This window comes from Paramisgurnus dabryanus, chromosome 3 (genome assembly GCF_030506205.2).
Source record: "Paramisgurnus dabryanus chromosome 3, PD_genome_1.1, whole genome shotgun sequence".
In the NCBI taxonomy this organism is placed as follows: domain Eukaryota; kingdom Metazoa; phylum Chordata; class Actinopteri; order Cypriniformes; family Cobitidae; genus Paramisgurnus; species Paramisgurnus dabryanus.
This window is the reverse complement of record NC_133339.1, coordinates 16943213-16956518: the sequence shown is the minus strand read 5'-3', so window position 1 is coordinate 16956518 and position 13306 is coordinate 16943213. Positions and strand designations below refer to the sequence as shown.

At 40.6% G+C, this 13306-nt stretch overlaps 1 protein-coding gene across 1 annotated transcript; it reads right to left on the bottom strand.

Moving 5' to 3' along the window:
- Positions 1-2009: 2009 nt before the first annotated feature.
- On the bottom strand, positions 2010-7429 carry LOC135768489 (uncharacterized). The gene is made up of 7 exons (XM_065277709.2): positions 7177-7429; positions 5895-6040; positions 5560-5747; positions 3476-5345; positions 3235-3340; positions 2200-2271; positions 2010-2114 (listed from the first exon to the last, which is right to left on the bottom strand). Exons 1-7 carry the CDS (start codon positions 7351-7353, stop codon positions 2010-2012), a joined length of 2664 nt encoding a protein of 887 aa, XP_065133781.1. The 5' UTR covers positions 7354-7429.
- Positions 7430-13306: the final 5877 nt, after the last annotated feature.

Here is a 13306-nt window from a genome sequence, read left to right as displayed (position 1 = left end):
TTTTGCACATTTATTTTATTTTTGTTTTCAATTTCATTTTCACCACAATGTGCAATTAAAGGTTATGAGTTTTTAATGAGATATTAAATTGAGGCAAATGGATTGCATCATATTTCCTTATTCTCTCATCTGGGTGTGGCTTTCTTAATTGTATGGAAACACTTTACAATAAGGTTGTGTTTGTTAACCTTGCTCATTGTTGGTTCATGTTAGTTAATGCAGTTAATAAATGTTAACAAATACAACTTTACTGTAAAGTGTTCCAAATTATTTTATTCAAAAACTTATCAGCATCTGTCATAGAACATGAAACAAACATAAGAACAAAGTCCCGGTGTCCACTACAAAGGACATCAAATTAAGTCATGTTTCAAACAGGTGAGAACATTTCTGAAGTACTGCTAAACTTTAATTCTAGACTCTCATGTTGAAAAAAAACTATTGATGATTATCAAGAAAACGGCAAATTCTGCAACAAAAAAAAGTGAAAATGTGAAAATTGCAAGTTTTGAAAATAAAGTTTGTGTGCTCTGTACAAATATATGCACACAAACATAGTATTACTAGAAAGCCCATGATGTCCTCTTGATGGGACAGTAGGATTCAAATAGCTTAAATAAATTGTGCATGACTACCGAAAATGAATTTCTGGGTCTCAGGAGGATATGGTTTAGTAGTGTCTATAACTTGAATGATGTTTAATTCCTTAAATACTAATAGAGTCTAAGACATTTGCTGATAGGCACACATTAATCTGATTTTATACGTTGTTAAACTAACCCTTATAATCATGCCACCAAATTGTTAACCATGTTTCCATCACAGTTAAGTGTGATAACATTGTTTCGCTGAGCAAATGCCATAATTTTGCTACAAATATCATGATTTAACTTATAAGGTAATTGCAGTGAGACCATCATAAACTTGTGGTTACAAACAAAACAAACAAAAAACTGTTAAACTATTGGTAAAACATGGTTAATTTGTGATAGTTAATAAACAAACCCTAATCCCTTAATATAATTAATGAATTAATATCAATTAATCAGTTCCCATAACAAAAGAATGATAACAGCGAAAAAATACACATAAATAAAGGTAACTATTGTAAAGTACAATTAAAGCAACAGAAGATTAATAAAAAGGAAATTATTTACAGTTGTTTACAGACGCTAAGACACATTTCTCAATACTTAGGTCACTTTTGCAAAACTCTTCTCACAGTTCTCCTAACCAACTTTCAGCTTTGCAAAGCAGTTCATTTCACATTCAAAATGCACTACAACTACCAAAACACTTTATTCAGGTCTCAAATCAACTCATTCTTCCAGAACACTAGTAAAAGTTGATAGCCCACAAACACACTTTGTCACCCACAAAACAATGACCTAAAAACACTCACAACGTCAACATGTAGCATTATACAATGTTTTCTCTGTTTATAATTCACTACAATATATGTTACTGGAATCAATCAGACATGATGCAGAATCCTCAATATTTTTTGACGCTTATTTAAATTTTTTTGCAGTAATTCCAAAATACAAGAATTTGTATTAACCCCATCAATTTATACAGATACAAAAGTAATGCTAATCTTCTCTATTTGGCAATTGTTATTATAGCATTTTTTTTTTTAAGATTTAAAATATATTTCATTAAAAAATTTCTGTAGAAATGTAGCAAATTGCTGTCTTATTCAGTTTTGTATCATGTTATTGTTTTGAACATAAGTTTAAGAGTTTTGAAAACAGTATGTAAGCATGTGCAAATTGGCCTGTACGCACAAAGAGTTTTGGCAGTTGTTGTGTCCGAGTGAGAAAAGAATTCATGAAATTTGAGAGATGTAGTCATTGAATGCATTTTGTGCCAAAGCAATGATAATTCATCCTCAGTTTAGCCCACATAGACTTCTGTTCTGCTCACTGTGTGAAGAGTTTTGCAAAAGTGACCTAAGTATTGAGAAATGTGTCCTAGCGTCTTTAAAAACTGTAAATAAGAAGATGAAACTAACAGGAGAGCTGAATAAAGATATGAGGACATGCCTGTTGGATGGATTCATCATCAGTCTGCTCCACACTGCAGGAGAAATACACTGACGGTCTGTGTGCTTTCTACAGAACATACAGACATTACTGACAATACTCGAACTAAAACACATGCAGATCAGATCAGATCAGACGTGAAGTGTTACTGCACCTGTTTCAGTTCGGATCCTCTGGATGGAGTCCTGTACGAGTGAATCTGCTCTGTAGTTGGACTGCTTGCTCTCTGTCAAAGATCAATCACTGAAATACATCAGCGCTATGTCTGACACAGGTTAATACTCTGAGTCCCTGTGATGCTTACAGACGTTTGTGTGTTTGTGTATAAACTGAGACACATCTGAGCGTGTGTTGGGTTTTCACCGTCTTTCAGGAAAAGTTGGGCTGGAAGACCTTTACTCTGGTTAGGGTTAGGGTTACATTAGATGCATTTCTATTATGCATTGATGATAATGTTAGGTGGTTTCACAAACTGTCATAATTACTCTCATTGTGTGGTACTAGGCTTAACTCTGCTCGCTTAACTTTGGCTCATTTGCTTTATCACTGCAGTTAAGTACCGCTTTAAAATGTGCTGGATTATAGACTTCTTGTTACAGTTGTGCCGCCTCTACTGGTGGGACATCATTGTAAAAACACAAACGACACAGGAGCTACGGAGCATATCGATGGAATGGTGCTCTTAATTGTCGACATGAGGTTCTGTTTTACGCTTAAAATGAAATTTGGAAACTTGTACAAAAAGGCCCCAATGGTTTGCTTGGACAAAACCCGAGGGTAAGTAATGATGCTGGTAGTGATCTGCAGTATTTACACGTCACGTTTTAGTATCAGTACGGTTCGCTTGAAACCTCAACCAAGGTGGTAATCGAAAAAGCACCAAATATTAAGTACAGTACACAGTGAACCCCCCAAAAATGAGCAGTACTATGCAGTGGAAAAGCAGCATTAGTTAGTGGTAGACAGGAAGAGACTCATTGAAGGACTCTAGTTAGGGACATATTTTATATTTTTAAACCATAAATGCAGAACATCTCACTATATTTATGTAATAAATTTGAATAGCGTTTAGAGGCTGTTACATGGATAAAGGATGGAATTTGGATTGGAACTCCGCCCCTCCCTTCTAGAATTGACTTCACGGAGTCAGATCCCTCATTTGTTAGCATGTGACAGGTGGTGTTGTTACCTGTGTATATAGAGAGCTAGAGGAGTGTGCTCTTGAGAGTCTACCACTGTCCCTGTCTTCATCGGGTTCATCCCATTCTGAGTTAGGAGCTTTGCTTTGGGAGTGACTGAAAACACATACACAAGTTGTGACACTTCTTCCTGTTCAAGATCATTTACTAGAAGACTTCATTTCTGAATAATAAGTTTTTAAAATTCAATTTGTTTTAATTATTTACACACAGCAGATGCTTCTCGTCTACCTGGCTGGTTTGTAGAACAGAAGTTCCTGTCTCTGTTGGCTTTTGATTCTTTCCAAGTGACTGGAACCCTCCCTCTGGAAGACCGTTTTAACTTTAGGAAGGTGAGCCATCGTGGCGTATTCCTCTCGGTTTAAACCTGAAGACCCGGCTGACAGATGACTTGATTCAGAGTCCATTGAGCTTTGAGAAGAGGTGTGTCTTTGCATTTGAGGTGAAAGGCTCTGTTTTTGGGACAGTGATGGACGACTGTTAGGGGTGAAGCTTTTAATCTCCCGGTCTTGCTTCACACTGCTCCTCTTACTTACATCTTGGGATGTTTCCCAAGCAATACGAGGAGATTTATGAGGAGAGCTCAATGGTTTCTTCTCGCTGATGTGGCGTGAAGGGGAGGAGCTACGTGAGACTGACTGGAGAGAGTGGGTGGAGCCTCTCCAGTGGTCTAATGGAGGGTTCGATTCACGTTGTGATTTGGTACTCATGCTGCTTTTGACATAAGAGGTGAAGTCTGTTCTGTCACTCATTGTGTTCCTTAGAGGGGTGTGGCCTACAGGGTCGTGTCTCAGTGTAGACACACTTGAGCGCTGGGCAATCTCTGATTTGCGAGGTAAAGATTGGCTAGGATTGTCATTTCCCCACCTTAAGGGGGAGGAACTGCGGCTCTTCGTCCCACAATTTGAGGAAAGCTGGCTTGTTTTGGTTTTACGAAGCGACAATTCATGGTGATGACCTCTACTAGGGGAGGAGTGTCGACTGTCTCGGTTGTAGCTGTGAAGGGAGCTCTTGGCCTCAGATTTTTTTGGTGATGGTTGAATCTGAGTTCCATTGCTTTTCCTGGATGGCAGGGGGCTTTCTTTGTTATAATACCCCTCTTTAGACATGTAAGTTTTCTCTGATTGGCTCAGGGTTCCATAGCCCTTTCTGACTGGAGATGCACTACGACGACCCTCTTGAATTTGACTTGAAGAGCTATTTGTCTCCTTTCTACCTTTTGGGGACTGGCTTCTTACATCATGGCGTCTACTTGTATGGGGGGAGCTCTGTCTGTTATGATTTTCTTTATACGAAGGGCTTTCCGTTTTCCAAGGAGCAGTTTGCCCAGAGCCTCTGTAACTCTGTCTATTAGGGGAGGACCTACCATGGTTTACTGTAGACCCAGCATGGGAGTTGTTGTTCTCAGAATTGCGTAACGACCCTCTCAGATCCATGTAAGACGCTGATTTACTGACACTACTGACCATGCCCACAGTGCTTGCAATTGATCTGAAGTTTTTCTGTAAGCCTGTAGAGCAACTATTCCATGCAGGAGTGCTCGATACCTGCTCTCTTCCCTGTGTGAAGTTGCCAGAACGAATACCCACTGTGTTTAGAGAGGAGGTGGACTCACCCCGTCTGAACGGGGAGGTACTACGACCGGGAGACGAGGACCGTGAAAGACTGGAGCTTCTTTGGGAAGAGCTGAGAGTTCCCTGTTGCCGGTAAAGAGACGGCTGGGGATTTCGTTGACTTCTTTGGTTAGAGGTATTGAGAGATTCAGCTTGTTTGAAAGGGGTGGGACTTAGAGACCTGGGACCAGCCAGGACCTCTACCTCTGCACTGAGATCCACTGGCTCTGGAGTAAAGTTTGGAGTACAGTTTGTCAGTTCAGGATTCTGAAACTCAGAGGTTCTCCTTTCAGAAGGCACACCCAGATCCGGGTTCCGAAATGGAATGGTCGCTTTGAGTTCCGGGCTTTTGCTGCTTGGAAGAGGATGACCTCTCTCTGAATGGCGATAAGGAGAAGGAGCCCTTTTATCGTGGACAGTTCTAATACCTGCAGATTTTCCCAAAGAAAAATATCCACTCTCTCTATCCCTCTTTTCATTCACACTACCTATGGAGAGAGAAAGATAGAGAGAGAGATCGTGTTAAAATGTGAAAATGATATACGGCACTCATGTGCCATGACGCACTTCTCAGGTGTGTGTCATAAGCTGGAAAAGCCCAGTGTAACTCTACACTAAATGACACCTCAAACCGACACTCCAAACTATCTGAACGATAGCACAAATCACCTGATTGGCAACCATATATGGTGTTAACCTTACCCTGAGAAAAACTAAAGTTTTTAAAACCATCACGGTCATTGGCCATGACCTCTGTCCAGCCACGAGGGTTCGTCCGGTGTGGTGACAGATCCAAACGGGTCATTCTGCAGTGAGATAAGGGATAATGAAGGAGGCTGGAGTCTTCCTCAAAACCAGCAGAGCTGCTGTATATAGAATCTTCACACTGACTGAAATGAGACACATCAGCGCTCCAAACATCAATAACACACAGAACACAAAATAATTACCCAAATCATTTACAATGCAGTTTATATTATAAAACAAATTAAGAATATGAAGGATGTAACATTACACACAGAACAGCATAAACAGACCTGTCTGAGCTTTGGTCGTCGTCTCCGTCACACAGGTACAGGTCACAGTCGGGACTCAAAATGCAGAGGGAACTGTCCTCAAAGCCACGCCCCCTTCTGCTGACATCACAGTAGCTGCTTACCACTGACAGCACATCTGAGTCCTCCTTACAAGTCGACACAAAAACAGCCACCCAATTAAAGTGCAGCACAATACAGGCAATTAAAATACAAAACTGTGCAAGGAGTTTGATGGAACTGTGTAATATTATTTAAGATTATTGATTGACTCATGTTGTCCATTATACTGAAGTCAGATAGCTTCACCGCTGTGTGTAAGTGTAATGTTTTGGTTGTTTACCATTATATTACACTGTTTTACAGTGTTTTACCACATACATTTCTAACATCACAGCACACAGTTTTAGTCCAAATGCATGAAATGTTCCATTTGTTTTGTACTAGTTATTTCGGATTTCTAAGAAAATTAAATAAGATAAAATGGTAATCTAGATTACATCTCCCTCTCTCTCTAACACACTCACACAGTACTGGTTTAAAGTTTCATGGCTGTAACTCAGTCTGGTTTGTGGTTTTCCTGCTCATCATTATTTTAGTTGTTAAAGAAGCAGTAGTTGAATATATCTGAAATCATCAGCAACAGAGAAATAAAAGCTATGAAGATCACTAAAGCTTTCATATTCAACTCAAAACCACACATTTAACATGAGAGACCACAGAGCCTTCTCATACAGACACTCGTGTATCCTACAGACATGAGGGGATATCTTTAGATTTGGGCTTAAATGTAATCACACAGCCTTTCCACTTCTGGAGAAAACTAACAATCACACACTACCATGCTAAAATACCCTGAACACCCTAGCAACCACATATCACCCCCTAGCAACCACCCGCAACACTGTAGCATTGTGGCACGGAATTAACAACGAGTATCTTATTTGTTTAAAACATGTTTCTCATTATCCGCTTTTGTTTCTTGGTGTTGCTGGTCAGCAAACATCTCAGTCTCATTGTAAATGTATCAACTAGAAGAACATGATCTGCCTTCATGTATTATTAATAAATAGGTTGCACACGAACACACACACGCACGCGCACACACCTTTTAATTCATCTAATTTATAATGATCTCACAGTGATAATCCACTCAGAAATGGTGTAAACCTATTAGATTATCTGACATTTTAATTGATACTGCATAAATTAGAATTATAATATAACTATGCCTGTATGTCACTATGTATGGTACATTACATGGTCACACATCTGTCTGTCTCACCTTGGCGCTGGTGTCTTTCTTCTTAATTTGTGTAGCAGCTGTGTTGGGTTCAGATGTGTGTTCAGGTGAACAGTTGTGCAGGTGTTTCTGTCGTAAACAGTCATGGCAGCGGGTGGAGTCGAAGATGTTGGGCTGGAACTTCGGACACATGAGCTCATCACCAGTCAGAGGCATCATGGGTTCACACTCAAAACTACAATAAAACCTTTCAGACACCAAGGCTGAATATATCAGAGACCAGGAGAAGGACTGAATAAAAGCACATAATATTTAACAACAGGTGGCGCTGTTCCATCGGTCAACACACTCAGGTTCTGTGTCTCTGTTCCCTCAATCAACTTAATCAGACTCTGTTCCATCAATTAATACAGTCAGGTTCTGTGTCTCTGTTCCATCAATCAACACAGTCAGACTCTCTTACATCAATCAACACAGTCAGACTCTGTGTCTCTGTTCCCTCAATCAACACAATCAGACTTTGTTACATCAAAACACAGATCAGATTCTCAGTCAGAGATGTTTCAACACAGTCGGACTCCGTTCCGTCAATCAACACAGTCGGACTCCGTTCCGTCAATCAACACAGTCGGACTCCGTTCCGTCAATCAACACAGTCGGACTCCGTTCCGTCAATCAACACAGCCAGACTCTTTTACATCAACCAACACAGTCGGACTCTCTTACATCAACCAACACAGTCAGACTCTGTGTCTCTATTCCCTCAATCAACACAATCAAGACACTGTAACATCAAAACACAGATCAGATTCTCAGTCAGAGATGTTTCAACACAGTCGGACTCGGTTCCATCAATCAACACAGTCGGACTCCGTTCCCTTAATTCAATTCAATTCAATTCAATTTTATTTATATAGCGCTTTTCACAAAAGTCAATTGTTTCAAAGCAGCTTTACATAAATAGAAGCAGTGAAAAGCACAGAAAACGACAGATAGCACAACAAAATACATTATAGCATGAGCAGTTAAATTTGCTGCGGCTATGACTCAATATTATAATTGCACGTATTACTAAAGCAACGTATAGAAGAGGAAGCTAGGTAAAGCCCAAAAAGGCTGCCTCCCCGGGGTGAAAAACCCCCTAGGAGAAAAAAAAACCCCGGGCTTTTATCCGAGGAAAAATAAGTCCTAGGAGGGAAAAACCCTTGGGAGAACGGAAATGGAGATTTAGCGGAGATTAAGCGGTTCTGCCGGTGATCGTTGGTCAGGTATCAGCTGGGCATAACGTTGAAGGACAGCCAGTAGATCAGAGGTGTGCCGACTTTCACATCTACCGGGACTGGGTCTGTTTGTCTCGTCCTCGGGTCGAGGACGAGACAGGGAGAGAAAAACAAAATCGTATTAGCGTAGCGGCCGTTCATATGTATTGAAGTGTCACACAGTGATGTGGTTTAACTCAGCTTAGTTCCAGACAGACTAAATATTGCGGCATAATTATGTTATCCACAGTTGAGGATTTAGCAAATTGGGGGCCCAATGCGAGGGTATATATGGTAAATAAGGGTCACCTTCCGATCTTTAAGAGAAAATGAAACCTGACGACCCGTTTGACTAAGGCCTAAAGCCCCACTGTCGTCGTTAATGCAGGTTCAGTGGCAAACGGGTCTATATTGTATACCATTCATAAGACTTACGATAGCGCCAAAATCGCAACCCGACCATACGTGCCAACCCGTTTGACTAAGGCTGAGAGGCCCCACTGTCGTCGTTAATGCAGGTTCAGTGGCAAACGGGTCTGTATGGCATACTATTCACAAGACACACGAAAGCGCGAAAAACGCAACCCGACCATACGTGCCAACCCGTTTGACTAAGGCTGGAGGCCCCATTGTCGTCGTTAATGCAGGTTCAGTGGCAAACGGGTCTGTATGGCATACTATTCATAAGACTTACGATAGCGCCAAAATCGCAGCCCGACCATACGTGCCAACCCGTTTGACTAAGGCTGGAGGCCCCACTGTCGTCGTTAATGCAGGTTCAGTGGCAAACGGGTATGTATGGCATACTATTCACAAGACACACGAAAGCGCGAAAAACGCAACCCGACCATACATACCAACCCGTTTGACTAAGGCTGGAGGCCCCACTGTCGTCGTTAATGCAGGTTCAGTGGCAAACGGGTCTGTATGGCATACTATTCACAAGACACACGAAAGCACCAAAATCGCAACCCGACCATACGTGCCAAACCGTTTGACTAAGGCCGGAAGCCCCACTGTCGTCGTTAATGCAGGTTCAGTGGCAAACGGTGGCAAACTATTTAATGCAATTCATTTTAAGTGTTCATGCAGAAAAGGTTTTTATTTATTTATTTGGTTGGTCTGTGTTATGACCGTGAGTGCTTTGTTCCGTGAAAATAACTATTGCGAGTTAAGAACCTTTACTAGACAAATTATGCGAATGCTTTGTTGAAGAGAAAAGTTTTAAGTCTAGATTTAAAATGATCGACTGTGTCTGATTCTCGGACATCGGTTGGTAAATCATTCCAGAGCTTTGGGGCTAAGTAGGAAAAGGATCTTCCACTTTTAGACACTTTTGATAGTCTAGGGATAATCAATAGGCCAGAATTTTGCGACCGTAGTGTGCGTGATGGATTGTATTCTGATAGTAATTCTCTAAGATATGAGGGTGCTAAGCCATTTAAAGCTTTGTAGGTGATTAGTGATATTTTAAATTGGATGCGATATTTAACTGGTAGCCAGTGTAAAGATGCCAGAATTGGGCTTATGTGGTCATACTTCTTAGATCGAGTAAGTACCCTTGCAGAAGCGTTTTGAACTAGCTGAAGCTTGTTGATCTGTTTTGAATGGCATCCCCCGAGTAGCGAGTTACAATAGTCTATTCTAGAGGTCATAAAAGCATGAATAAGCTTCTCCGCGTCAGATGTAGACAGTATATGGCGTATTTTTGAGATATTTCTAAGATGGAAGAATGCTGTGCGGCAGACGTTGGCGATATGACTATCAAAGGATAAGTTGCTGTCGAACATCACACCTAAGTTCCTAACCGTGGAAGATGGCACCACAGTACAGCCATCTATGTGCAATTTGTAATCTGACATATTATGTTTGTAGCGATTTGGTTCAATAATAAGTACCTCTGTCTTATTGGAGTTGAGCTTAAGAAAGTTATGTGCCATCCAGTCACTAACATCGCTAATGCAGTCTTTTAGCTTAGAAAACGTGTGTGTTTCGCTGGGATGCGAGGAGATGTAAAGCTGGGTATCATCCGCATAGCAGTGAAAACTTATGTTATGTTTCCTGATAATGTCTCCTAGGGGTAACATGTATAACGAGAACAGGATAGGACCTAAAACTGATCCCTGCGGTACACCGTATTTAACCAGGGAGTGATATGACTCTTCCTCATTTACATAAACAAAGTGATAGCGATTGGTTAGATATGACCTAAACCAGGCTAGCGCCTGACCACTGATACCAACATAGTTTTCTAGTCTATTGAGTAGGATTCTGTGGTCTATTGTGTCAAATGCTGCACTAAGGTCTAGTAATATAAGAATTGAGATTTCACCACGATCGGATGTTAATAGGAGGTCATTTGTAACTCTAAGCAACGCTGTCTCTGTGCTATGGTGGGGCCTGAATCCTGATTGGAACTTTTCATATGTACTATTATTTGTCAAGAATGTGCGTAACTGGCTTGCCACTACCTTTTCTAATATTTTCGAAAGAAAAGGGAGATTTGAGATTGGTCTAAAGTTATTAAGTTCTCCTTGGTCAAGCTGTGGTTTTTTAATCAGCGGTTTAATAACTGCTAGTTTGAAAGCTGTTGGAACGTATCCTATTTCTAGCGATGAGTTAACGATGTTTAGAACCGGGGTTGACACTACAGGGAATACTTCTTTAAGTAGTTTTGTGGGAACGGGGTCTAATATACAGGACGATGATTTGGATGATGTGACTAGTTTAGAGAGCTCATCTATTGTAGTAGGTTTAAATGAATCAAGATGTTCGTATGGTAGTCTAGTGTTAAGTGAACTAATGGGTAGAGTGGTGGCTGCCTGGGTAGCTACGATGTTTTCCCTAATAGCCGAAATTTTGTTAGAAAAGAAGTTCATGAAGTCGTTACTATTGTGTTGAAGTTTACTATAGGTTTCTGTTTGATCTTTGTTTCTAGTCAGTTTCGCAACTGTGCTAAAGAGGAAACGAGGGTTATTATGATTCTCATTTATAAGCTTGCTAAGATATGTAGATCTGGCGGTTTTAATAGCCTGTCTGTAGTGTTTAACACTCTGTTTCCATGCTGCGCGCCATACTTCTAACTTTGTGCTTCTATAATTTCTTTCCATTTTTCTAGCTGCCTTTTTAAGGGCTGCTGTGTGATGGTCATACCATGGAGCTGGCGGTTTTTCTTTGAATCTCTTTTTTCGAATGGGAGCAACGGCATCCAATGTGTTAGAACAGACATTGTTTAGGTTTTCTATTTCAATATCTAGATCGTCACAGTTATCTGCTACATGTTTCATTTGGGACAGGTCTGGAAGAGTGCTAATAAAGCTATCTTTAGTGGTGGAAATAATTGTTCTGGCTAGTCGGTAGCATGTTGTAGATTGAGTGATCCTATCTAGAAGTACAGTGTATGACACAAGGTAATGGTCAGAAACTGCATCACTCTGAGGTGATATTTCGACGTCATTAATATTGAGTCCGAGTGACAGAATTAAGTCTAATGTGTGATTACGAGTATGCGTTGGCCCTGTCACGTTTTGTCTAATATTGAGAGAATTTAGAACATCTATAAACGCACGTCCTAACGCGTCTTTTGGGTTGTCCACATGGACATTAAAATCACCAACAATAAGAGCTTTATCTACAGTGACTACAAGCTCAGATAGGAAATCTGCTATTTCATTAAGGAAATCTGCATGGTGGCCCGGTGGTCTATAGATTGTCGCTAAAGCAAAAGAAAGCTGTTTGTGGTTACGATCAGTTATTTCCATATTTAACAACATTACTTCAAATGATTTAAATTTTAGCTCAGATTTTTGGTTTACTTTAAACATTGTGTTGTATATTGTAGCTACACCACCCCCTCTCCCCTTTAATCGAGGTTCGTGTTTATAATAATAGTCTTGTGGGGTGGATTCATTTAAACTAATGTAGTCGTCTGCTTTAAGCCAGGTTTCTGTTAAACAGAGTACATCTAAGTTTTGGTCTGTAATTATTTCATTGACAATAGGTTCTTTATTGGTAAGCGATCTAATGTTAAGAAGGCCGAATTTTAATATTCGAGATTCATCTGTTAATGTATTGTTTTCTAATTTTATTTGAATCAGATTTGTACCAGATGTAACAAGCGGTGCCCTGTATTTATTTGTTCGGGGAACAGATACAGTTGAAATGTGCTGATATTTCGGTAAGATTGACTCGAAGTGCTGGGATATAAGTGGTCTTGACATATCACGGCAGCTAACAGATGGACGGTTAAGCCGATCCGTCTGTTTCCTGACCTGGGCCCTGGATAGTCAGACTATATCAGAATTAAGACTATTGATCAGATTTTTAGTGAGTATAGCACTTCCTTCCGATGACGGATGAAGGCCATCTCGGGTTAGGAGAAATGGTCTTCCCCAGAAAAGCTTCCAATTGTCTATAAACCCTACGTTATGCTGAGGGCACCACTTTGACATCCATCCATTGAGAGACACTAATCTACTATGTGTTTCATCTCCCCGGTAGGCGGGGAGGGGACCAGAGCATATTACATTGTCTGACATTGTTTTTGCAATTTCACACATCTCCTTAATATTATCTTTGGTGATTTCCGACTGGCGGAGCCTAGTGTCATTCGTGCCGGCCTGAATAACAACACAGTCAACACAGTCAGACTCCGTTTCAACAATCAACACAGTCAGACTCTTTTACATCAACCAACACAGTCGGACTCTCTTACATCAACCAACACAGTCAGACTCTGTGTCTCTATTCCCTCAATCAACACAATCAAGACACTGTAACATCAAAACACAGATCAGATTCTCAGTCAGAGATGTTTCAACACAGTCGGACTCCGTTCCATCAATCAACACAGTCGGACTCCGTTCCATCAATCAACACAGTCGGACTCCGTTCCATCAATCAACACAGTCGGA